This window comes from Colossoma macropomum, unplaced genomic scaffold (genome assembly GCF_904425465.1).
Source record: "Colossoma macropomum unplaced genomic scaffold, Colossoma_macropomum, whole genome shotgun sequence".
In the NCBI taxonomy this organism is placed as follows: domain Eukaryota; kingdom Metazoa; phylum Chordata; class Actinopteri; order Characiformes; family Serrasalmidae; genus Colossoma; species Colossoma macropomum.
Genome location: NW_023494788.1, coordinates 39,507,113 through 39,533,513, shown reverse-complemented (window position 1 = coordinate 39,533,513; position 26,401 = coordinate 39,507,113). Strand labels below are relative to the sequence as shown.

Genomic DNA, 26,401 nt, shown 5'->3' with positions numbered 1-26,401 from the left:
AATCCATTCACGGTGGAGGGATACAAGACGGGTGTTCTAAGGCAAAACAGTCCCCAAAGAAAAACTTATTTTTTCAGATTCACTATTATTTCACCATCATCAACATTATAGACTATACATGTAATCTCTAGCTAGATTCACTAGTGATTTTGGATAGTAAATAAATGTCTATATTTGTGTTGTAGACATTCCTTTCACCACCACTCTAAACAAAAACGCGACTTTCTATACAAACAAACCACTTCACACCAAATCAGTCTGAATGAGTTTGTTTACATTTAAGCACTGCGTTGTGTGGACATTTTGAAAAATGGGTGGAATTCCCCTTTAGGTAGAAGAGGAGTGTGGATACCTTTGGAGGCTCCAGTGAGGCGAAGATCTGTGGCTTTACGGAATAAATCTTACTTTATCATAAATCATTTGAAGGTAAACTGTAACTGAGAGCCGGTAGAGCTGATAGAACGGCTCCGTGTGGAACCCTGCGGTCACGTGAGCGTCTCGTGGAATGTGACCAATGACTGTGCACTGACTAACTCGGTCGAAACGGGAAGTCGGTGGCGGAGCGGTGAGAACGCTGAGAGCTAACCGGTGAAAGGCTTCACTCGCACGGACACCGTCCACGAACACGGAGCCTGCAGTTAGCGACGAGCAGCCGGCGCGTTCCCCCCCGAATTGGGCTGAAGACAGTGGGAGAGAAGTTGGTCCTCGGTGCTGGTTGACTACCGGCGGGTGAGTGTTACTACACCGGTCCGACCACAACAACAGAGCAGAGCGCTCCTCTCTTCTCCCAGCGCGGTGAGAGAGCCGAGCTCCAGAACAGCTGTAGTGGAGGAGAGGGTGGTTGTTTTAAAGGGTTCTCTCGGTTTAGCGCTAGTCGAGCTCCAGTCTGTGCACTTTTCTCATTCTTACGGACTGAATGACCAAAGTTGGTCGAAAACGTCATGTATATCGATTAAGTGTGAAACAATTTGACGTAAGAAAACCACCGTTTTGCAGCTCCTGCAGGCCTGACTGTCTGTCGCCACCGCCAAAAACGAAACCTGAATAGTGGAAGTTGGAAAGTCCTGATTGATTAAACCGTTTTAAGAAAAGTTCCCAACTTTCTGTGTTTTTTAGGACTCGCTAGGCTGTCTTAGGGTCTTAGAGCTCGTTATGGAGGACTGTATTTAAGTTAATGTCATCCCCAAAAGACTAAAGCTGTCAGAAACACCAGTGCTGCTCGGTGTCCGAGTCATTCGTGTCATTGGAGAAGCAGCTTGTGCGTGAAATGCAAATGGAAAACTCACCTCGTGCTCTGTAGGAGGAAGTGAGTTTCTCTTCATCTCCCACTATTTCAACACTATCTTTGGTAAAGGTACTCTCTTAAAAAGATGGTTCTTCAGGGGTTCTTTAGTGAAGGTAATGCTGTTTAGAACCATTTCATGAGTAGTTAGTTGGTTAATTAATTCATTCATTCATTAATCGTGGTGAAAAGGTTCTTCAGATTGATGGAGAATGTGTTTATGGTTTTTATGGTAACCTTCTTAAAAATGGATATATATGTAGAACCAAAAAGGGCTCTTCTGTTGTTATAAGCTTGACATCATAACAATAGAAGAACTCTTTTGGTGCTGTATAGAACCATATGCAACATATTCTCCATCAATCTGAAGAACAATTTTATTATAAAAAAGAACCATTTAAGCATAGACACTGTTCTATATACACCGATCAGGCGCAACATTATGACCACCTCCTTGTTTCTACGCTCATTGTCCATTTTATCAGCTCCACTTACTATATAGGTGGACTTTGTAGTTCTACAGTTACAGACTGTAGTCCATCTGTTTCTCTGCATACTTTGTTAGCCCCCTTTTACCCTGTTCTTCAGTGGTCAGGACCCCCATGGACCCTTACAGAGCAGGTACTATTTGGGTGGTGGATCATTCTCAGCACTGCAGTAACACTGACGTGGTGGTGGTGTGTTAGTGTGTGTTGTGCTGGTTGTAGAACTACAAAGTGCACCTATATAGTAAGTAGAGCTGATAAAATGGACAATGAGCGTAGAAACAAGGAGGTGGTCAGAATGTTATGCCTGATCGGTGTAAAACACAGATTTAAACAGAACCGATGCCTTTACTGAACAAAAAACAAAAACAAGCTCTCAAACACACCACTAAAAACTCACCTCGTGCTCTGTAAGAGGAAATAAGTTGGTTTCTCTTCATCTCCTACTATTTTAACACTGTGTCTTTGGTAACGTTACACCCTTAAAAAAGATAGTTCTTGAGGGCTGCTTTAGTAAAGCTAATGGTTCCATTTGGAACCATTTCGTGCTTCATTTATTTATTTTTATTGTTATGTTTTTGGGTTTTTTTTGCATGATGAAACATTCTTCAGATTGATGGAGAGTGTGTTGTCTCTCCATGGGGGCAGTCATGGGCTGGAGATTAGGGAACCAGCCCTGTGACCAGAAGGTCACCAGCTCCCCGGGCGCTGCGGATAGGGCAGCCCACCTCTCTGGGCAGGTGTGCTCACTGCCCCCCAGTGTGTGTGTTCACTAGTGTGTATGTGGTGTTTCACTGCATGGATGGGTTAAAATGCAGATGTGAAATTTCCCCATTGTGGGACTAATAAGGGTAACTTAATCAAGTATATGGTCTTTATAGAACCTTCTTGAAAATGGTTCTATATAGAACCAAAAAGGGTTCTTCTGTTGTTATAAGCTTGACATTGTAACAGTAGAAGAACCCTGTTTGGTGCTAAACAGGACCACATGCAACACATTCACCATCAATCTGAAGAACAATTTAGGCATTGAAACCATTTAAGCATAAAAATAGTTCTGTGTTCTATATAAAATGTGATTTTAAATAGAACCAATGCCTTTACTAAACAACCCTTGAAAAAACAAGCTCTCAAACGCACCAATAAATATCTATGGTTTGTCGAGATCTCTGACCTTCTCCACCTCAAGGCCCACCTGTTTATGACTAGAAAGCATGAAGGCCCACAAAGAAACAAACCTCAATGTTTTTGCTTAAAAATGTCATTTTTGTGGAAAATTTTCCAAACTGTGATGTGAGGGGGCGTACTCTTGCAACACGTGATGTGTATCAGTGAACATGAAATATCAGCAGAATATTGGTGTGAGTGGACAACGGAAAAGGTCAGGTGCTTCTAGAAGCAAAGGGCAAAAAAATAAATGTAGCTGGGTCATTAGTTTACAGATATACTACACTTGAAAAACATGTTAGGGTTACAATTGTGTATATTTTAATGTAAAACAATGTTATTTTAACAATTACACCTTCTTGGGCCTCAATTTAGCAATATTGTTTTTTTAATCAATCAATAAAGAATTCCGAGTATCACAGAAGAGCTCGTCCTCACGGTCATGTGTAAAGGGTGAGGCCATATTTTGAGGTTAAAAAACATGTTTTTCTGCAATTTTAACTGCAATAATCTATACATGACCATGAAATATATGAATTAAATGACCAAATGAGCCAAATAAATATTATAAAATATATAATGAAAGTTGTTGTCCCCAGGAGTCGTGTCACTGGTGTTACTGCGCAACAAAAAATCTCTTATTTTGAAATAAAAGTCACACCGATGACATACCTTGACTTCCTTTTACCTGTTTTCTGAGGATCTATGAGGAAAAGCACATGGCGAGTCCACTGTGTCTTTCAGTTATCAGAGATTTTCTCATTTAGCTCATGATTTCATATGAAGCTTTTAGCTGAAGTCACTGGTGTGACCGAATTTTATTCTTAGCTAATTGTGAAAAAATAGAACACAAATGGATTAAATTATGTATTTTAGTGGATATTCCAGGATTGACAACATGTGGTTTGATGCTCTGTAGCAGCCATGTTGTAAAATGTATTTTTCATTAAAAATGTCTCTGGTGTTCCCTTTCTAGTGTGTATCACCAGTGAGGATTGGTAACACCAGTGACTCCTATGGATAGATAGAAGAGTGGACGTTTCTCTAGAATGACCCAGCTGCCTTTGTGCACTGTTATTGCGGGGCTTGTATTAATGTTGTCACCTATCTGAAAACATTTTAGGTTTCCTTTTTATTGTAAAGTCAATTTCTCACTGATTTTTATGACAACGTGCCATCACAGGCCCGTTACAGACTACTCAGTATAGGTCCAAGGGGTGCTTCGCAGCTCACTTGTGGTTCTCGGCTCAGTGGTTGAGAAACCCTGCTCTAGTGAGACTGCACTGAGCTCATGTGACACTGACTGTAATGACAGTGTCAGTTAGGGTATTTCATATCAGAGGTGCGTGACACTGTCTGAATATGAATTCCTGTTAAGATTATTTACGTATTGATCTTTAACACTCATGGGAGCTTTACATGGTAATGTAAAGGTTAAGCAGACAGAAAGAAAATAGTACCACTTAATTTACAGAACAGTCACAGAACTGTTCTTTCAAAAGCGATGGACCCAATGAGAGACCTAGGTTATAGTTAACTGTGAGATACTGGATACCATGATAAAAGACAGAATTACACAAGGAAAAAAAAAAAAACTAAAATTACAACAAAGGAAAACTGGAACAACACTGTATTATAACCATTATACCATGGATATAATGCTTATTATCTAGGGCTGCAACAAAGTCGAATAATCTATCGATTATTAAAACGAATAATCGATTATTCAGATTATCAATCGCTCAATTACCAAATAGCTCCTATGTAGCTATCAGCATTTAAATTTAGCTTGAGGTTGTTTAATGAATTTGCTAACTAGCGGTAATGTCAAAACATTCCTAGTTAGTGCGAGAAATGTGCATGATGACGTGACCAACTTATTGACCATTAAATTAGTTGCCAACTAATTTGGTCGTCGATTTTAGTCGACTAAGTCGATTAATCGTTGCACCCCTATTATTATCTATCAAATATATCACAAAAATATTTCTAAATTTGAAAACCAACATCATGATATATTAACAACACAGTACACCTATATAGACAAACTGCTGCCCAGCACTATTTTTAGATAGACAGTGGAAAAGAAAAGATGATACATGTGGAATAAAAGTACATGTGGGATCTCTGTCTATGTAGCACAGATGCACACTGGACTCACACTCACATGCTGGTCTATATGCAGCAGAAAAGAGAAGAAGCCTGTCTGTTTACTACAGGAACTTCCATATCATACCTTCAGTAATAGACCTAGGAGCACATGAGGAAGTGTCATGTGATGGCTAATTGTGTCTGTGTTAGTAATCTCTCTCTCTGTCTGTCTGTCTGTCTGTCTGTCTCTCTCTCTCAGGTCATGGGCTCCATGTTCCGCAGTGAGGAGGTTTGCCTGGTGCAGCTTTTCTTGCAGTCTGGTGCAGCATACAACTGCGTCAGTGAGCTGGGAGAGCTGGGAATCGTCGAGTTTAGAGATGTGAGCGTTTGGATAATTTGCATGTTCTCTCTCTCGCTCTCTTTCTCGCGCTACCTCTCTATCCTCTGTGCCTCTCTATCCTCTTTTTGGCTTTTTCACTCATGCACACACAACTGTTTAGCTCACAGTCATTAATCATTTATGCTTAATGTACATACTGTATTTTCCAAAACGCTTACATTTGAAACTAAATTCACAAAAAAAGAATTTTGACTTTGATATGGATATTAGGTGTAGTATCACAATTCTTGAAACCAGAACAATACTAGCCTAATAATCCGTTAATAATCCGACTAATAGCTCAATCGGAATAGAATATGTCCATGTGAACACCTCAGTCTGAATGTCCAATTGGGGCCATTCGGAATACAACGTCTGTCTGATTGAATGAGGTGGGTAATCCTGTAAATAATCAGTTAAATAGAAGAATAATATCCGTGTAAACACCTGTATCTGATTACATTCCCAATCAGAAAGTCTAAGTCCGTTCTGATCATGTTCGTCACGTTATAGTGAAAGTTTATACCGTTCAGCATGGCGGAGCAGAAACTGGTCTGCAGAGGAGACGAAGTTTATGCTCTGATCTTTAAAAGACGGCAGTGGGACGGACGTCCAGCTTATGTGTCTCAGAACACGACGTCTTCCTCTCGGCCTTCTTTAATAAGGACATGTGAAGGACGTTTTCTGAGTCTGACATCATTTTGAAGTAATTAAAAACACAAGCGCTGCTCACTGCTGCTCGTCTCACTCACTGGACTCACGTGATGCTGGTTGTCATGGTAACGTCTACCCTAAGCGGTTCTCTATGCATGCGCGCCATTGTGGATCGGATTACTTGTAGTGAGCATGTAAACTGAGATTTTCCATCAGTGTTGAGTAGAGTGAGCATAAACACCTCAGTCTTAATCTGTAATCGGAATGTATTCGATTGAATTCGCAAAAATATTTGCATGTAAACACAGCCAGTGTCTGAACACCCACTGCCTATAAAAGTCAGGGGTGGGGAACATTGGTCCTGGAGGGCTGTACCATTTGATGATGATTCTGCTCTAACACACCTGATTTAACTCAGCAGTTAATAGCTAGGTTTAGTTGTTGCATCAGAACAGAGAAATCAGCAAACTGTGCTGGACTCTGGCCCTCAGTTTCCCACCCTGATGTAAGATCTTACTGCACACAGTAACATGGTTAAAGAAAAAATGTAAAGCATTGCACTACAGTAATGAATTGTTTACCAGGCTGTAGCATGGAAAAAAGCACTGAACTATAGATACATCATGCAGCACTGTTTAAAATGGCTAGAAAAAAAACGCATCAGAACAGAGAGTTCTGTAGTTAACCCTTGTGTGGTGTTCAGGTCTGTGGGCCCCATTTTCAATGTTTACCAAAAGAAAAAATGATTTGATTTATTATTATTTCAACCTCAGATGCTTGGCCTTTGCTCATTTTCTGCGAAGAACAAATAAAATAACCCATTTTCAGTGTCTTCACTCTGTTCACCCCCCACACATTTATATTACACATGTGGTGTTGGGCTGAACCCACAGGGAATAAAAGTGTGGAGGTGCTGTGTCTCCTTCTGCATGGCCTGCTGTTAGTGTCTGTGTGTGTGTGTGTGTGTGTGTGTGTGTGTGTGTGTGTGTGTGTGTGTGTGTGTGTGCGTGTGTGTGTGTGTGTGTGAGAGAGGGTGGACAACATGGACAGGCTGCTGACTGGCTACACTGGCCACTTGTGATATGTTAAACATCTGGTATTTCTACATAAATTGTTATGGCTGTATTGATGTAAAAGCCAATAATGCAGTGGATCCACCAGACCACTGAGTGACAAACACATCAACACCACACAAGGGTTAAACTGGTTTAGATTACCCTGATTGGTTAAATCAGAATGTGCATCTTACCTTATTTAAAACTGTTCTGCTTGCCATAAACTGTATATTTTTTATCCTAGCTTAATCCGAATGTGAACGCATTTCAAAGAAAGTTTGTCAATGAGGTGAGGAGATGCGAAGAGCTGGAGAAAACTTTTGGTGAGCGTCACTGACTTCTGACTTCTGAGTCCATTCCGTCCCATAGTAGAATTTACGCTGGTTGTTACTGAGCTGACTTTAATTTTGTATCTGTTTTGCTTGAAACTCAGCGTTTCTGGAGCAGGAGATTACACGCTCCCTCCCTCCGTCCCTCCGCTCATCTCTGCAGGAGCCTGTGCCCACCCCTCCAGCCCCTCAGCCCAGGGAGCTGTTAACCATAGAGGAGGAAAGTGAACGGTTGGCCCGCGAACTCAGGGAGGTATGTGTGAGCAGCAAGAGACGGTGTCTTATAGTGCGAGTTGAGTAGCAATGTCAGTTTACATGTTATATAACTTTATTTGTTGTTGTCACTAATGCTTGTTTGCTGTTTACTGTTGCAGGTGTCCAGGAACAGAGACAGTATCCGAGCTCAGCTGAACCAGCTGTGTCAGTACAGAGGAGTGCTCACTCAAACGCACTTGCTCACAGCCTCACAGGTCCAGACTACGTTTCTCATAAGTCGTGTTTTCCATGACTCCTATGTGTGTGTACCTTGGCTAATTTCCATTTTTATGCCCATACTGTATGTATGTGTACGTGTGTTTACCTACGTGTGTGTGTCCTTGTCACAGGCCCCTCCCCCCTCGTTTGATCCAGTGGGCCTAGTGGAGAACAGGCAGGATGTAAGGCTCAGTTTTGTTGCGGGTGTGGTCCACCCGTGGAAAGTGCCAGCCTTCGAGAGGTTGCTATGGCGAGCCTGCCGCGGTTACATCATCGTGGACTTTCGAGAGATGCAAGAGAAGCTGGAACACCCTGATAGTGTGAGGAGTTTGTCATTAATCAGACTTTTAGCACCTAAAACGTTTAACAATGGGCTTAAAGAGCAGCGCCAGTGACATTCGGCCTCGTTTCTGTGCTTCCTTCGGGGTTCTGGGTTAACAGCTGCTTGCCATTGTGTCTTAATCATTGGTGGATCAACCATGAAAAGTTTCCAAGTTCCAAGTTTCAGGTTTATTTGTCATTTGCACAACATATCAGGACATTCATGCATTGAAATGCTTGTGGTGAGGCACAGCTAAGCACTCTACAGAAAATAAAACTAAGTAAAAATAAAAATACAAGAAAATACTAAACTGAAATATATTAAATATACACAAAATATAGAGACAGGAGGGACATATGTAAGGAGAAAAAAAATCCTCTCTGCTATGTACAAATATATTTATATTAAACAAAAAAAAAGTTTATACAGTTTGAACAACTGTACCATTAGCTGGGAAAGCACTGGCATAGCTGAGTTACCAGTCGCCTGGTAGAAATAATAGCTAAACTAGTTACTTGCATAGACTACAACTGATGCCATTATAGGTAATATTACCTAAAGAAAATGATACTGATTATAAGGCCCGAAACATCCTTCACACACGGACGCAAACGCAGACGCTTCAAGCTACGCAGATTAGGTTTTTGAGCGTAGTTGTGTTGAAAAAAGTGTCATGACGCATTTCATAATCACAGCCAAGCCTGACAAGCGGTCTCGTAGCGCCGGCATGCTTTCACAACTGCCCTAGCAGATAAGCAGTTGAGTCCCACGCAAAGACGACTTAAATAGTCATAAAAAATATCACACATTATCGCATTTCCATTTCAAGAGAAGAGGTAAAGCAGCTCACTCTCCTTTACTGTCCACGTTTAGCTGTTGAGGCTGCTGGAATAGCAGTAGATCCCTCTCTGATTTGCTCTCTAAGGCCCCCTTCAGTGAGTGTTTTAACCAGCACAGTAACGTAAGAACACACAATGAGTTTGTACAGAAGGGCTGAGCGTTTACAGTGCAACGTCACTTGCGTTTGCATCCTTGTGTGAAGTATGTTTCGGGCCTAAGTCTTGCCCCTAGTTAATGTTAATGTCGCAGCACATAAATTCAGTGTATTATTACCTCAAAAAAAATTTTTTCAGAGATAAGCTGGTGAAAAGATGTTACTTTTCAACATTCCTGGAAAAAAAGAACACATGAAGTATAAGAAGCATAAGAACTGTCTGTTTTACAGCCCTGCAGGGAATCTGTGGGTGAGAGAGGAATAGATCTTAACGTTTTTCTGCGCTGATTGTGTCTCAGGGGGAGATGGTGCAGTGGACGGTCTTCCTCATCTCCTACTGGGGGGCTCAGATTGGACAGAAAGTGAAGAAGATTTGTGATTGGTGAGTTTTTAGGTGTTTTGTTTATTTGCAGAAAGCTCTTCTAAATGCAAATAAAAATTTCATGATGATGCACGATTTATCATACCGTGCCCTTCTAAAAGACAACATTCTTGTTTTTCCATGATCTCTACTTGTAATGTACGACTTTCGCCCATCTCTATTACGTCTCTTTACTTGCTTATCCACTTTTTCGGAGCAGAATTACTGGATCTTTTCATCTGTTTGTGGTAACAAAGTAATTAAAACAGCTAAAAAAGAGCTGCATGGATTTCTATGGTAGTGATTTCCTTTTTAAAATAGTTTTCATATATATACTTTAATGACATTTGTCATTTTAGCTTCCACACGCAGATGTTCCCGTATGCAGAGAGCCAGGCAGAGAGAGAGGAGATTCTGACTGGACTGAAAACCAGAATCGAGGACATCAAATCAGTAAGTAAAAAAGCTCCCAGACAGTATAGAACACCTGCTCCGAAGGGCACCACCGCAGTCTCCACTAAACCAGTTAGCTCACTACAGTACACTGATACTTTATGCTTTGTGATGAGGAAAGAATTAGGAAATCAAACCTTTCTCTGTTTCCTCATTTTTGAAAGTGTTTCTCTTTTCTTTAGTGCTTCTTTACTTCTCTTCCTCTCCACGTGCTGCCAGTCCTTTTTTTGTTTCACTCCATTTTTATGAAGTGTGCCAGCAAATATCACAGAACTCCAGCAATTAGCAAGAAAGAAAAAGAAAATCTGTTTACTGAAAACACGTATAATAAAAGCCAGTGGACCTTATTAAGTTATTTACGGTATAATCTGATGCGCGCACACAACTTTCACTGACAGTTATGTTTTTCATCAATTTCCTCTTTCTGTACCCTCAGAATCCTACGCAGTCCTACTCATAGATATACATTCCTAGATGCCGCGTTGTCTGTTGTTCTCTATCTGATGCGATACGTCTGCACGTCCGCCATGTTGGAGAGCTCAAGATCCACTTATAAACAAATTCACTTGTATTGAGAGACGATGAGTCTCAGGATTAAATCAGCCACAACTTCCTTATTACTCAACCGATTTTCACCTAATTTGCTTTGTTATAATCCTCAGACACAGATTAATCCAGGCTGCACTGATCTGCTCTCGGCAGCTTTTATTACTTTAATAACTGATCGTGATAATTAGCCGTCTGGACCAGCAGAAAGTATTAAGTCTGCACCTGACATTAAAAAACAAGTTTAGCGTGAGAAACACAATCAGACACACATCAGCAAATAGATCAATGTGTGAATCACCTCTAATCTTTAAATGCAGAAGGATGGAGCTAAAGTTGGCTTCCTATTCACCACCTTCTTGTTCGGGTTTCCCATTCCACCTTAAATGATGCAGCAGTGACTTTCTGGTGCCTGAAGCAGCACCATTTAAGGTGTAACAGAAAAATTCAAACAAGATGCTGGCTGATGCACCATTTAAGGTGGAACGGGAAGCTGGCAAATAAGAAGCTGACTTCAGGTTCATGTAAGAGGGTGCTGACATTAATCTATTATTAATTTCTACACGGATTAAGGAATGCTATAACTTACCCAGCTACAAAGCTTTAACCAACCCAACGCGGCATCTAGGTATGTATATCTATGCTAATTAACTAGCTAGCTAACTAGAAGTCTTTTGAAAGGGCAAAACAAAATATAGAACTGTTTTTCCTTTTCTGATTATAATCAGAAATCGCTTGGCTGTTACACAGACTGACCCCTTATTTACTCTTAGTCTCAGTCACATGTTCATTTTTATGTTTCGAGGTTAGTTTAGAGTCAGGCTTATGGTCAGATTGGGAATGACAGTAATGGTTAGGGTGCGTCGGGTCAGGCAGTCTCGCTTTCCTAATGATGCTGAAATTGTTTGCTCGTAAAATTGTGCCAATGTAAGTGTTTCTCAACTTCCCATCATTCTTATGAGTGAAGTTTTGAGAGTCAGATAAACAGCTTATTAAACAGCTCTCTCTCTCTCTCTCTCTCTCTCTCTCTCTCTCTCTCTCTCATATAGGTGATGAATGAGACGGAGCAGTACCTGCAGCAGCTGTTAATGCGAGCCGTGGCCGTGTTGCCACAGTGGCGTGTGCGAGTGCAGAAGTGCAAGGCCGTTCAAATGGTGCTGAACCTCTGTAGCCCCTCGGTCACAGAGAAATGTCTCATCGCTGAGGCCTGGTGTCCAGTCAGACAGCTTCCTGCCCTGCAGAGCGCCCTGCGAGAGGGAGGGGTCAGTAATGAACAGTAATGAAATGTTGCCAATAGCAAGCAAGAGCCAGATTATCATGTACATCCGATGATGCTAAGGGGTCCTCTTTGAGTCAGTGAGTGCGTTTACATGCACTTAATAATCTGATAACTCCAGAAAATCAGATTTTGTCAGTAATTAATTTTTTTAAAAAAAGTTTGCGCCACTTTACCTGAAAATATAAACATACATCATCTAGAAGATAAAGAATATTTAAATCATTTATTTCGTGTTTTGTTTCAGCGCCGCTCCAAAAGTGTTTTGCTGCGTCTCATGGCTCGCATATTTCTAGTACCGCGGTCTGTTTTCGCACATACGCAGACTTGAGATATTCGAAAGAAATCAGAGTAAGAGTTGCACTGAGTAATCTGACCCCCCCCCAACCCAGAAGTAAAAGCGGCTTAGAAAGTGTGTGTGTGTGTGTGTGTGTGTGTGTGTTTGTGTGTTTGTGTGTTTGTGTGTGTGTGTGTGTGTGTGTGTGTGTGTGTGTGTGTGTGTGTGTGATCTGATTACTGAGCTTAAATCCAGCTCTCTTTATTGGATTTCTTAATCGGATTTCTAGATCAGAGTATGGTGTTTATGTGACCAGATTATGATCAGATTATTGAGTGCATGGAAATGCACTCATTGTTAGCCAGTTTAGGATATAAGGTTATATTTATATTTAAACGTCCCCTCCTACCTTGGTAGTCTGCTTCAGTTATACTCTCCAGCTCGCACTCTTCGCTCCTCTGATTCACATTTGTTCAAAGTTCCTCCCTCTAAGCTGCGTACTGTTGGGTGGGTGTCTTAAAACCCACCTTTTCCAGATGGCTTTTGGGTGAACCAGTACTGTGATTTTTATTTATTTATTTATTTATTTTTTAAAATGATGTGTATTACGTTTACATATTTCTACATGCTATTTTTATTTCTTTTTAAATTTATTTTATTTTTATTATTATTATTCTTAGTGTATTTGTTTATATCTTTGTTATTTTTATTGTACAGCGTCCTTGGGTGTCTTGAAAGGCGCTTATCAAATAAAATTTTGTTATTATTATTTAATTTGGCCTATTTCTGCTCCCACAGAGGCTTTTTTTGTAGCTGCTTTTGAGAGGTTGGGAACTCCTATTCAACCAATTTTTGTGAAAATACTTACTTTTAGCGTGTGCTATTAATTCATTTTTTTGTACATTTAGATTGGCTGCAGTTTTTGTTGTCCAGTAATTTCTCATTAGGTGGAATGGGATCCATCTTGCGACAAAAACAAATTTCTCTCTCCCTCTCTTTCTCCCCCCCCCAGCGGAAGAGTGGTAGCAGTGTTGAATCGTTCTATAATCGCTTGCCTGCTACCACCTCTCCTCCTACCCTGTTTCCCACCAACGCCTTCACTGCAGGATTCCAGAACATAGTAGACGCTTATGGAGTGGCCAGCTACAGAGAGGTCAACCCAGGTAACTACACAAACACGAGAACACAAGGTGGGGGTTAAGGAGCTACATGGTTTTACCTTGTTTTCTTTTCTCACCTTCTCTTCCTTTTTCTCTTCGTCTCCATAGCTGTGTACACCATCATCACTTTTCCATTCCTGTTCGCTGTGATGTTCGGGGATGTGGGGCATGGCATTATCATGGCATTAGCTGCTCTCTGGATGGTTCTAGAAGAGAAAGACCCTAAACTGAGGAACAACACTAATGAGGTAAAATATGCATATAAACACACACAGGTTTCGTACTTCAGGTTTGGTATATGAAGCAAAAGAACCAGGCTTCTCATTAAACTTCTCATTTTTCTCTGAGTTGTATTACCAAGTATCAGTATTGCAGGTTTTTTTTGTTATTAAGTTGTAAGAAATGTTGCGACATCCACTGAGAAATATCTGACACACAGCTGGTCAGTCTGTCTACAGAGTTTTGATCATCAGAAGGAATCGAAATGGATAATTGCGTGTTTTAAAAACATCTGGAAAAGCACCTGACAGAACAGTTTACAGTAGTTAAGACATCATTTTGAACACAATCAAAAACCATCTTAAGGAATGAAGAAGGAACAGGGTTAAGATCACATGTGGACAAACGTAATTTTGTTTATAACATTTATAAGCTCCTTATGATTGATAACAGAGAATGATGTCAATCGTCAGTGTAGGCGGAAGGCTATAGGAACTTGTTTCAGTCGGCTGAGCTACGCTCTGTCTTATCAAGTGTGTTTTATTTTGAAAATGAACTGCAAACTCTTTGCAGATTTTAGAAGATAAGGCACCATCCGCCACACTAGCAGACAAGTTAGGGTTAATTAGTCGATCTATGGTGGAAAAAAGGACCAAAGTACATTTAGGCCTACGCCTTCCTGATTAGTGTTGTGCAAACATGTTTCAGACCAGTACATCATCATTCAGTTCTCAAAATGTCTGCTTCTACCACTTTCAGTTGTTACGTACTTTTGTACGTCTTACGACTTTAACCCCAGTATTTTTTTGTTGTGTCTTTTTCATTTTTTGCCCCATCTTATGTCCCTTGTAGATATTGGGCAACATTTGTTTGTTTGTTTGTTTGTTTATTTATTTATTGTAAATATACAACTAACATTCTGCATGCTAAAATAAAACAAAAGGAAAAGGACTAGACGGGCATTATATATCACTGTTGTTGGGGAAAAAAAAACCCATCATATCTCCAAAATGCTAACTTCATAAGTAAAGGAAAAAAAACATATTTTGCTTTTAATGTAAATCAATGAAACCAGACTTTTTTGCAAGTCATTTTGGGTTATTTCTTTTAATCCATTCGTCATGAAATTTACAATTTACATACAATGTAAAAGGCAACAGGCAACAGCGATATATATATATATATATATATATCTCCAAAATGGAAAAAACCTACTTTACTTTTAATGTAAATCAGTGGAACCAGACTTTGTACAGTGATAAAATAGACAATATATAAAAGTACTTAAACCGTGTTTTTGTTTTTCTCTTTGTGTGTCAGATCTGGCGTATGCTGTTTGGAGGTCGTTATCTGATTCTGTTGATGGGGCTTTTTTCCATCTACACCGGGGCCATCTATAATGAGTGCTTCAGCAGAGGCCTCAACGTCTTCTCATCTAGCTGGCACGTCCGGCCCAATGCATTGTTTTACAACTGGACGTACGTCACACGCAAACACAGTATCACACTTCTCTCATTACATTGTTTTGTACTACAGTTTGGCACTGTGGAAAAGGTTTGGCACGAATGTAGATACATACTTCTGCACATTTTACTGCACAGTTACTGTTTATTTTCTGAATTTAACATATTGAGGGGAAAAAAACAATGTGGCCTGTGTGAAAGTTATGGCACATTTTAATATTTAATATTTTATGGTACATTTTTCAGTATGTTGAACTCTGCAAATAAATAGAATTTTGCACTAAAATTTGCAGACAAATGGTATATTTTAGTTTGTTCCCAGTAGAGGATGTGCTAACTTGTTAGCTTTTTTCATTTGACTGGTGGTGTTCAAATGTCTGCATATGACTAAGTTTTTGAATAAAATTATCTTTTTTTTTTTTTGTCTTGTTTTTTTTTTTGAAGGGACGAGACTTTTAGAGTTAATAACTTTCTCTCGCTGGATCCAAACGTTACTGGAGTTTTTACTGGACCATATCCTTTCGGCATTGATCCGGTAAATCTTTATCTTACCAGAATGTTGTAAACTTTTTAAGCTTTATTGATGGTTATTTCAGGTGTTCGTATGTGTTATTTTGTTATCCGTTATGCTGAAAGATTTGATGCTGTTTCATGTATCAACTTCATGAAAATATATTAACAGCATTCTTTTGTTCTTACTGTGTGACTGTGAGTGTTAGGTAAACCTACTTTGTACCGACACTTACTGCCATATTATCAATTACACCTACCACATAGGTGCACTTTGCTATATGCAATTAGTGTCACTGCTAGAGTAAAAATAGTCTGTCAACTAAAACAATGAGAGGGTGGCTGGTGTACAGCAACAGTTGGACTACAGTCAGTAATTGTACACCTTTAAAATGTACCTATGTTGTAGGTGTTTCTTATAAAACGACCAATGAGAATACAGTCTTGTGCAAAACTCAGAAACTACTCTTTATTTGTTAAATTAAGTACAAGGAGATTATAGAACCCCATTTTCAAAAAAGTTGGGATGCTATGTAAAATGTAAATAAAAACAGAATGCAAATGATATACAAATCATTCAAACCCTATATTTAATTGAAAATAGTATAAAGACAACATATCAGATGTTGAAACTGAGAAATGTTAATATTTTTTGAAAAATATATGCCCATTTTGAATTTGATGCCAGCAGCATGTTTCACAATAGTTGGGAGGGGGGCATGTTTACCACTGTGTTTCATCACCTGTTATTTCAACAACACTCTGTAATTCTTACTTGATATAGAATTTCAGCTGCTCAACAGTTCAGGGTCTCATATGTCATATTATTAGTTTCATAATGAGCCATATGTTTTCAGTGGTGACAGGTCTGGACTGCAGGCAGGTCAGTTTAGCACCCGGACTCTTTTACTACAGAGCCCTGCTGCTGTAATACATGCGGAATGTAGTTTTATATTGTCTTGCTGAAAGAATCAAAGCCTTCACTGAAAAAGACGTTGTCTGGATGGCAGCATATGTGGCTCCAAAACCTGTGTATATATTGTTTAGCGTTAATGGTGCCTTCACAAATGTGCAGGTCACTCATGCCATGTGCACTAAGGTACCCCCCCATACCATCATGGATGCTGGCTTTTGAACTGAGCACTGATAACAAGCCGGATGATCCCTCTCCTCTTTACCCTGGAGAATGTTGAAATAACCAGTAGGTAGGCTCTGACTTTTGCACAGTACTTTAGGTACAAGACAGGTATACCTAACAAATGGGTATATGAAGTAGGACTGGATTCTGGATATTATTAGTCATTCTTTCTCTATACAGCTCAGTCATATTTGTTTATGATTTGTTTGCTGCTACTTTCATTCTTTCTCTCATTATGTTTTTGAATTTTCTTTGGCTCTAAAATAAGACAGTAAATGGTTTTAGATTTCCCTAAGATAACTCTTCATTTTTACACACAGATATGGGGAATGGCTAATAACCACCTGACATTCCTCAACTCCTATAAGATGAAAATGTCGGTCATCGTCGGTGTCATCCACATGACCTTTGGTGTCTGCCTGTCATTGTTCAACTATGTGTGAGTGCACCTGTGTGTTTACACACCTGCTGTTTTAACCAGGGACTTTTCAATAAAACTGTCTATAAGTCTGTCTATAAGGCTTTGTTCACACAGCAGGTAAAAGTGGCCCAAATCTGATTTTCATATGTGACACAGATGTGTGTCTGTGTGAACAGCAAAAACACACTGAATCACACACTGATATTTTCAATTCCAATTTGAGACGCTTTGATGCGTGATACTGAAATCCGATCGGAATTCATGCGACTTTTACGTCAATACAACTCTGCATTCGTCATCATTTCCCGCTGCTGAGACTCAAAAACATTTGGGATGATATTTCTGTAGAAAAATTAGAAGAGACTCATCCAAAACTCTCCGTGTTCGAAGAGATTTCGAAAGAAATGTCTGAACGCGGCCGCAGGAGACGAGGCTGCAGCGTCGAAGAACAGTTAAAAGGCTGAAAGCAAAGTTTAAAGAGTCAGAGGACGCAAAACGAAGTGACCGCGCCCTTTTTACAGCGAGCTGGGACACATTCTGGGTGATGAGCCCAGGTGTCAGTCAGTGAAGCTTCATGATGGCTCCTGTGATGCTGGTGAAGATGAAGCTGATCCTCCGGGAGCGACTGGCGTTCGTTGGCAGTCGTGATTGTTTACCTCTGGTTGAGCCACCTGAAGCAATGTGATGCTCTGTTCTTTTGTGCATGCGGGTCAGTTTAGGAGCTGATCTGTTCAGACTGATGTCGCATACAGATCACATTTAAAAGATATCAAGAACAGCCCAACGAAAAAAATCTGATTTGGTGAGAATTGTTTCACTTTTACCTGCTGTGTGAACATAGGCTAAAATAATTTGTTGTAACATGAGGTCATATACTCACTGTGTGCGTATGTGTGTCTCCCCCTCTCCCTCTTTCTCTACCTCTCTTTCTGTTTCACTCTCTGTAGGCACTTTGGGGAGATAAGCAGTGTGTTTCTGGTGCTGATTCCTGAGTTGTGTTTCATGCTGTGTTTGTTTGGTTACCTCATCTTCATGGTGATTTTCAAGTGGGTGGTCTATGGTCCTATGCACTCAAACACTGCACCCAGTATTCTCATCCACTTCATAGACATGTTCCTGTTCACAAAGAACGACGAAAACAAACCGCTCTACAATGGCCAGGTTTGTGATATATATCTTCAGGACCTGCATTCGCAAAGCCTCTCAGGGTAGGAGAGCTGATCTAGGATCAGATTCCTCTCTTATTTGCTCTGACTTTACTGATAGGAGCAGATCCTAGATCAGCACTCGTACTCCAAGAAGGTTTGTCAGTACAGGCCCATGTTTTCAGTTTCATCTCAATCTGATTATGAAAGGCAGGAGTCGCTGAACATCTCCATTAAGGGCTGCTTTGGCTGCAGGTATTCATTCCCGTCAAGCAGAAGCACAAATGATTCCACTTGTTTAACCCTTGTGTGGTGTTGAGGTCTCTGGGATCCGTTTTCAGTGTTTACCAAAAGAAAAAATGATGTGATTTTATATTATTTCAACCTCAGATTCTTGGTCTTTCCTCATTTTCTGTGAAGAACAAATAAAATAACCCATTTTCAGTGTCTTCACTCTGTTCACCCCCCACACATTTATATTACACATGTGTTGGGTGAACCTGCGGGGAGTAAAAGTGTGGAGGTGCTGTGTCCTTCACTCTGTTCTCCTACTACATGGCCTGCTGTTAGTGTGTGTGTGTGTGTGTGTGTATATGTGTTTGTATACATGTGTGTGTGTGTGTGTGTGTGAGAGAGAGGGTGGGCAACATGGACAGGCTGCTGACTGGCTTCAGCTGCTAAAGGAGAACCCTACACTGGCCACTTGTGATATTTTAAACATCTGGTATTTTTACATAAATTGTTATGGCTGTATTGATTTAAAAACCCAATAATGTGGTGGGTCCAGCAGACCACTGAATAACAACAACATCAACACCACACAAGGGATAAATGTAAATGCATCTAAACGATTCAGTTGGGTTATGGAGCAGTGATGCAGATTTCTTTTGCTCATATTTACGCAGTTAAGCAGTTGGGCTCATTCTTTAAATGTTTGATTGGTTATAGGAGGTGTCCTCCTGCTTGGTTGGAATGAAAACCTGCAGCCACACCTTCCCTTTACAGATAAAACTTGTGACCCCTGATCAAGGGTGCCAGTAATTATGGAAAGTAATTTAATGATAAATTAATGTAAATTAACTTTTCTTTTACGTTATTGAGATGTAAGTAAGAATGCTGCGATTAGAAAGGCTAATGATACACATTGTTCTATTCAGTATCGTATTTAGTCTCATTTTAAGTTAGCTTTTGAGGTGTATCGGTAGTTTTAGTCATAGTACTGGTTGGGTGGTTGAGTTCAAGCAGTTTGAGCCTTTTAATTATATTGATGTATTAGTAAAGTTGTGCAGATGTTTGCTGTGAAAATTGTTTTCTTGTGAATGTTTGCCAGCCAGATAAAGATCTTAACCTTCTCTCTCTCTCTCATGCTCTCTTTAGTTGACTGTACAGATGATTCTGGTGATTGTAGCTTTGTGCTCAGTTCCTGTGCTTCTGCTGGGGAAGCCCATCCATGAGTACATCACATACAGGCGAAAGAGACACCAACCCACTGTAAGAGTTTTTGCATATGTGTGTATGTACGATTGGACTTTGTGTCAGAGCCGGTTTATGAGGAGCCTGGCTGCTTCCTATTTCCCCTGTTATATCAAAACAGGACTGCAAAACAGCAGAGGGCGCCGGCGAGCAAGTCCTCAGTGAATGGGAGTGAATGGAGCTCAATCGCTAAAAACGAAAAGTTAAAATAGTTTCTAATCACTCGCCCAGAACTTTCCTTTAATTTTAGAAAGTAGAAGGATGTATTTCACTAAAAATCAAAGATAACATACATATGTATGTCCTTTTTCTTCTACAGCAAACGGGTTTTAGACAGCAGGACGCTGGCATTACTGCTACTGAGTGCTGATTGGCTCCTATAGCTCAAGTTTAAAAGCTCTTAAAAATATAACAGCAGTGTTAAAATGTTTTATGCTGTTCTGTGTTCAGAAAATGATTGTATTCTTTTTCATTAAACATGTTTAAGCATTTATAAACTATGATTTTGCTCAAATGCTCCATGTTATCCCATTCATTTTTGAACTCACTCGGGAGTGTTTAAGAAACCCGGAAGACATTACAGAGTAGTAATACTCCTCTCTACAAGTTCTCTGTTTGTGTGTGTCTGTGTTTTGACTACGCTCTCTTATTCCTCAGGGTGAAAGGCGCCCTCTGCTGACAGAAAATGGCTCCATAAACACTCAGCAGGGAGAAGTGGAGACGAGAGAAGAGGAGGAGGTGAGTGGAGAAGGCAGAACAGGGTGGGGATTGGATTGGATGGAATAGGAGAACACATTTCCTATCAGTTTAGTAATTTAACAAGATCAGTTTTCAGGTTTCAGATATTTCTGGGGCAGAGTTTCAATGAGAATTTTGTTCAGAGCTTTAATTGTACAATACACGTTTGTTTGGCTCAAGTAGTTCTCAGAATGATCTTTTACAGTAGTCTGTCTCACCAGACCTTTAACAAAATAAGCCCTAAAAGAGTCTCAACCTCCAGGTCACAACACTCAATGGCTTCTTCAGAAATTGCTGCTTTTGCTTCTCCGGGTTAACAAAAATGTTTCAAAACTGATATATATGAATGTCACTGGATCCTCTGAGTTAGGAGATGGCTAAGGAGTCGAAATAGGAATATTGCTACATGCAAGCTAACACTGCGGTGCATTAAATTGATAAAAAAAAGCGTTCTTAATATGCCATGATGCACGATGCCAACTACTCTAAACTTAAATTAGTTGCCCTCTCTTAACAAAATCAAACTTACTGGCACAAACATTAGGTAAAGTAACAGCTTATCAAGCCTAAAACACTTTATATTTAAATTATAGTTACATTTACACTTCTACAGAAAGTAAGATGAACTCAAACAGCCCAGTAATTTTAAATGGTTTCAGTTAAGCTTGCAGTACTCTACTCTTTTGAGTTGTGTTTAATATTTTGTTAGGTTAACTTGAATCAGCATAGTTAGATTGATCTCTCATTTAATAGCACTTTGCTGTAAATATTCATCTTTGTGCAGTGCATTGGTATCAGCTGTGAAACAGCTCTGTCATTTTAAGTGCATTTTTTCATGCAGTAATGAACAAATGGCTGCATATCCAGTGGCTTTGTGTTGTCTCATCCACTTCTTCATAGAGTATTGATAAGGTGGGTAAGTCCTCAAGATTTGCCCATTTTTAAGAGCTCAAATTGTTTGAAGTGCTATTGCAATTCTGTTCAGAAACTGCTTGGGCTTGGTACTCACCTGATACCGGTCTTGGCTATAGGGCAAACTGGTAAACCTGAACACAAAACACTATAATGGTGACAACAATAAAAGCATGTAAAATGCATCTAAATTAGCATGAGAATATGCTACGGCTCAAAAAATAACATTATGCGAAAGACCTTAATGAAAAATGAGGAAAAAAATAATAGAAAACAATAAAACCAGCTAGGAAATGCTGAGAAGCTTTTTGGGCCGAACACTTTTCAGTCTGTAGGACTCCAAATTAATTGATCTTAACTAGATTTACCGAAGTAGCTGAGGCTTTACACAAGAAATAGTACATGTTACTAGATTTTAGTCGGCAAGTTTAACCATTACAGCTGGTTTGACTGTTTAAACTAGTACTGACCTTTGTTTTTTTTTACTGCAATTCAGCTTCATGTGTCAGATAAAAACCTTGTATCTCTTATATGCTGTGTGACATCATGAGTAAAGTAATTATGTTTTACAGTGTACAGAATAACCCCTTTCTTCCCACTTCACTCTGATAGTATGTACCCAGATGTCTAGTTCTGATACTCAAAAAACTGAAAATGAGAGTGGGACATATTGGCAATACAGTTTTGACCTGTAACGGGCAAACATGTAGTTAACGTCTAGCCTTCATAACTTCAGAACAGTTTAAGATGCATACCTGATGTCCATATCAGACCATTTAGCAAACCTGGCCCTAACTAGCTAGCATGACGTCATCGAGCTGTGACATCAGCATCAGTGAGTAATTCGGCTCTGAAAATCACAGAAAATCTTGATATTATTGCTGTTTTTTGGCCTTTATATTCCAACAAAGGTTTAAAACGGCGACATGATTCACACATCAGATCACTCACCAGACTCTGCCTCACCATCCAGAGTGATTTAATCCACCTGTGACCATCAATCAGCCAGCAATCCAGCTCCAAAATCATCCACAACCCACTCGCTACTGTTATATTACATCTCTGCTTTTAGCCTTCATATTATAAACAAAGGGTTAAACAAGCGACATGATATACACACCAGAACACTCAGCAGAACCTGCCAGAGTGAGAGAAACCAGCTCTAACATCACACAACCCAGAAATACAGCACCAACACAGCCAGATCACTGTAAAACCTGCTATTAGCTCTCTGCTTTAGCCTTCATCTGGCAACAAAAGGGTTCAATAACCAACACTTTTCCTAACATCTCTAAACTATTTTCAGGAAACAAAAATTGGAAGTCATTATGTAACGCTGCTTTTAAATTGGGAAATAAAATGCCATCCTATAGAATACATGTGTCTCAAAACTCAACACCATCAGCAGCAGTTTCAGTCAAGATGCTTTTTGTATGTTTTGCAGTGTTGCCTCATTCATTCTTCTGAACCTCTCTATCTCTTCTCTCTTGCCTTGTTGTTCAGCAGGAGTTTGATGGAGCCAATGTTTTCATGCACCAGGCTATCCACACCATAGAGTACTGCCTGGGCTGCATTTCCAACACTGCTTCATACTTGCGTCTGTGGGCTCTCAGTCTGGCTCATGCCCGTGAGTGCCCATATTTAGCAATCAGAATCTGATCTAGGATGAGCGCCTAGTCTGTACTATTGAATTTTCAAAGGCTTGGGAATTGTAACAAGGCTGTGTTAAAGGATTATACATATTTTTATGAAAAACAGATTTTTCCAATGTTAAGATATTTTTTGAATGATTTTAGTGTTTTTGTGATGCACATTATTCTAAAGTAAGACAAAACGCACAAATTAAAATGACCTCCTATCTATTTATACAGCTAATTAACTGATGCAGTTAATACTGCTGTGCTACTATTCCCATCTTATGATGAAGAAAAGAATGCATGTAATCAATGTAAACGCTGGCTTGAATGTTCAAGCTAGTGCAGACTGCCTTTACACTGTTTTCCACAGCAGTTCAGCTTCCATGTATCATATAAAACCTTGTATCTCATATATGCTGTCATTTTAAAAAATGTCATTTAAAAAGTGTAATTTAATTAAAAGAAGGTTATTTCCTTCTCCTGAAAAGCTACTATTTTGGAGAAGCAAGGTTTTGTTCCAGTAATTATACTAACACTAGCTGCCAAGCTCTTCACATGCATTTCACAATAAAGGCACCAGATTTATTAAAAAAAAAAAACAACTTTTAAAAACTGAAGGGGAAAAAGATGTGTCATTTGAGGGAAAACAGCTGAGTGTATACAAATTAGTGCCCAACATGTTAATGATTGGCAGCTGAGTTGGTGTTTACTGTGTTCTTTATAGAGCTGTCGGAGGTGCTGTGGGTGATGGTGATGCGGTTCTCCTTCAGAAATACGGATTACGTGGGAAGTGTCATCATGGCTGTTGTATTTGCATTTTTTGCTGTCCTGACAGTTTCTATCCTGCTCGTCATGGAAGGGCTCTCTGCTTTTCTCCATGCTTTGCGACTTCACTGGTAAGACAAACAGACATGCACCCAATGTAACAATGGTAATAACCTTGAGTAGGGCTGGGCGATAAAATGATAACAATAATTATCGCAATGTAACTTTCCTCAATAAAAACATTAGAAATGTTTAATAAATGTTCGATATAATAGACCATTTTCGCACTTCAGCGACAGCCCTGGTGGCATTTTCTACAGCAAGGAAGGTGACACTGCTCCTTCGCCAAATATACTTTAACAATGTCTGAAACGTGGAGATATATATTCAAACTCACCTCTTTCCTAACATCCTAACAAGCTTTAGCAGTGTTAAATCATGTCTGCTCCTCAGAACTACAGCACTGTTACAGCGCTCAGTCAGCCATACTTTAGTGTTGCATTCCCAAGCAACAAAGTGAACGCTGTAAATGTGGTGTTAGGGAGTGGGAGAAGGCTGTCTTCCCAGGCTAGCTGTTTTTAAGCAGCTGGCTAACTTGAAGCAGCGCTCCGTCACTCACACAGCACGGCGAATATTCAGTACTGTAGATCAAACAGGACCGATTTTGGTTAAAACGTACCTAAAAGGAGGACTCTGTTTGTCTGGTGTGAGAGAATCACACTCACAGTGAGCGTCAGATGTACTGCGGTTCACCCTCAAACTACTGCAACAGAATAGAGAAGTCCAGACGTCGCTAGCTGGTGTCTGAATACTGTGATATGCTCTGACATGGATGTGGTAGGAGTGACGGCAGTAAGGCTGTATGATCCATCACTGACCTACCGAACCAGCTAATGTTTGCTGTTTGTATTAAGCTGACGTTGATTAACTAAACAGTTTAGCTCTCGTCACAGCTAAAAATAATGTTTTCATTCTTAAATTGTGCATATTACAAAAATTGCAGCCGTGCTTTTCCAGCTGGCAAAGACAGCCGACCAGAAACTTTCTCCCACTGTCCCGTGACAGATCTGTGAAATGTTCCACTGTTTGCCGAGTGTTTGTCGTGTTCTGACCATAAAGAATAGTTTAAAACAGCAATTAACCACTCAGGACCAAAAATCAGCCTTCAAACCTGAAAGAAATAATGAATTTTACATTTTTCACGATATGTATCGATATAGACTGAAATGAATTTTTTTATCGTGATAACATTCTTGGCCATATCGCCCAGCCCTAACCTTAAGCATGTATTTACTTCTTTGCCCCTTTTAAGTCTTAACAGACACTAATCTCTCTCTCTTTCTCTCTCTCACTCCATCTGCCCAGGGTGGAATTTCAGAACAAATTCTACAGTGGAACCGGCTACAAGCTCACTCCATTTGCGTTCAAGTCTATAATCAGCATCTCTGCAGCTAACTGACGGTCAATATCAAATAACTGTTATTAGAGTCTGTAAATCGCAAATAATGTATTTTAACCTGAACATTTCAAACATGGCAATGTTGCAGTCATCAGGAATCTGCTTGTCATCATGGGAGTCTAAGGTGTAACATCTTTTAAGTCTTTGTGATGGTGGAAGGTACCGTATGCTGCTCTTTATGAATTGTTTTTCCGTATAAACAAAATCATATTGTTCTGGAACCACGATACACATTATGCATTCCACAGAGTTCATTCAAGTACAATGAGCGCTGAGTGTAACTCAGGGATATTTTATCCATGTGCAAGATTGTCCTGACTTGTCTGTGTGTAGCAGTAAGGTTTTCAGGGAACTTAAAACAGGCCAAAAGGAATGCTTTTGATCAAGTTAGATGATTTTTTTTTTTTACTCTTAAAAACAGTAATCAGTGAATAGAAAATTCTTTGTATGATTCATAAAGGGATTTATTTCTTGTCAGCTATGGCAAATCTTTTACATTAGCTGATTCAGTGTCTTGCATGAAATGTATTTTAATTAAGCTCAACTTGCTTTACCAATGAAATTGGATTTGTCAATGAATCAAGAATGTGAGGCTGAAATAAAAGCCAACTTTCAAGACTTGTCTGTTATTTGTCTGTGTGAAATATCGCTCACTGCTTTAAGGAGACAGTGAATGTGGCAACCTATGCACCTGCTTTTAAACACAGGATGAAACAAGGACCACGCAGGGGTTTAATGAGTGGCTAATGGTGTAAACTGTCTGTGTTCATACATCTAATCCAAATTAAGGAGATATTTTCCCCCTAAAAGAGAATTTACTATCTTGGTTCGTTGTTTAGATACATTTAACACTGGCAGTTTAATCCTAATGATTAAACTCATAACAGAAGCCAGACATAACGCTTTAATGCGTGTTTATTTTTGTTTTTCTCAAAACGGACTACAAAGTATGTCGCGTAGATTGCGTCACCGCTGCGCATCCACGAAGCGAGCCGGCGCCAAATCATGGGTTTTGTAGTTCTAGTGCATTTTAACCTTTGCAGTTTTGCTTACCAAAAGATCCGGCTGTAATATTAGTATTAATTAGTATTAATGTATATATAGTATTAATATAAGTCCTCAATGAATGGGGATGCTAAAAAAGTTTCTAACCATTTGTCCAGGATTTTCCTTTAACTTTGGAAAAAACGAAGGAAGTATTTCACACAAAAAAGCA

General features: G+C 39.6%; 1 protein-coding gene across 2 annotated transcripts; it reads left to right on the top strand.

Annotated features, from left to right (window-relative positions):
• The first annotated feature begins 514 nt into the window (after positions 1-514).
• On the top strand, positions 515-25,673 carry tcirg1b (T cell immune regulator 1, ATPase H+ transporting V0 subunit a3b). 2 transcript variants are annotated; one of them, XM_036569314.1, is made up of 20 exons: positions 515-729; positions 5,285-5,404; positions 7,358-7,436; positions 7,547-7,695; positions 7,817-7,912; positions 8,048-8,236; positions 9,532-9,614; positions 9,953-10,046; positions 11,642-11,854; positions 13,158-13,308; positions 13,414-13,553; positions 14,845-15,002; positions 15,432-15,522; positions 16,956-17,074; positions 18,004-18,217; positions 19,579-19,692; positions 20,332-20,412; positions 22,831-22,951; positions 23,686-23,857; positions 25,092-25,673. In XM_036569314.1, exons 2-20 carry the CDS (start codon positions 5,288-5,290, stop codon positions 25,183-25,185), a joined length of 2,475 nt encoding a protein of 824 aa, XP_036425207.1. In that variant the 5' UTR covers positions 515-729; positions 5,285-5,287; the 3' UTR covers positions 25,186-25,673. The 2 variants fall into 2 exon arrangements, with proteins under 2 accessions (XP_036425207.1, XP_036425206.1); XM_036569313.1 differs by having other exon boundaries at positions 22,828-22,951.
• The last annotated feature ends 728 nt before the right edge of the window (positions 25,674-26,401 follow it).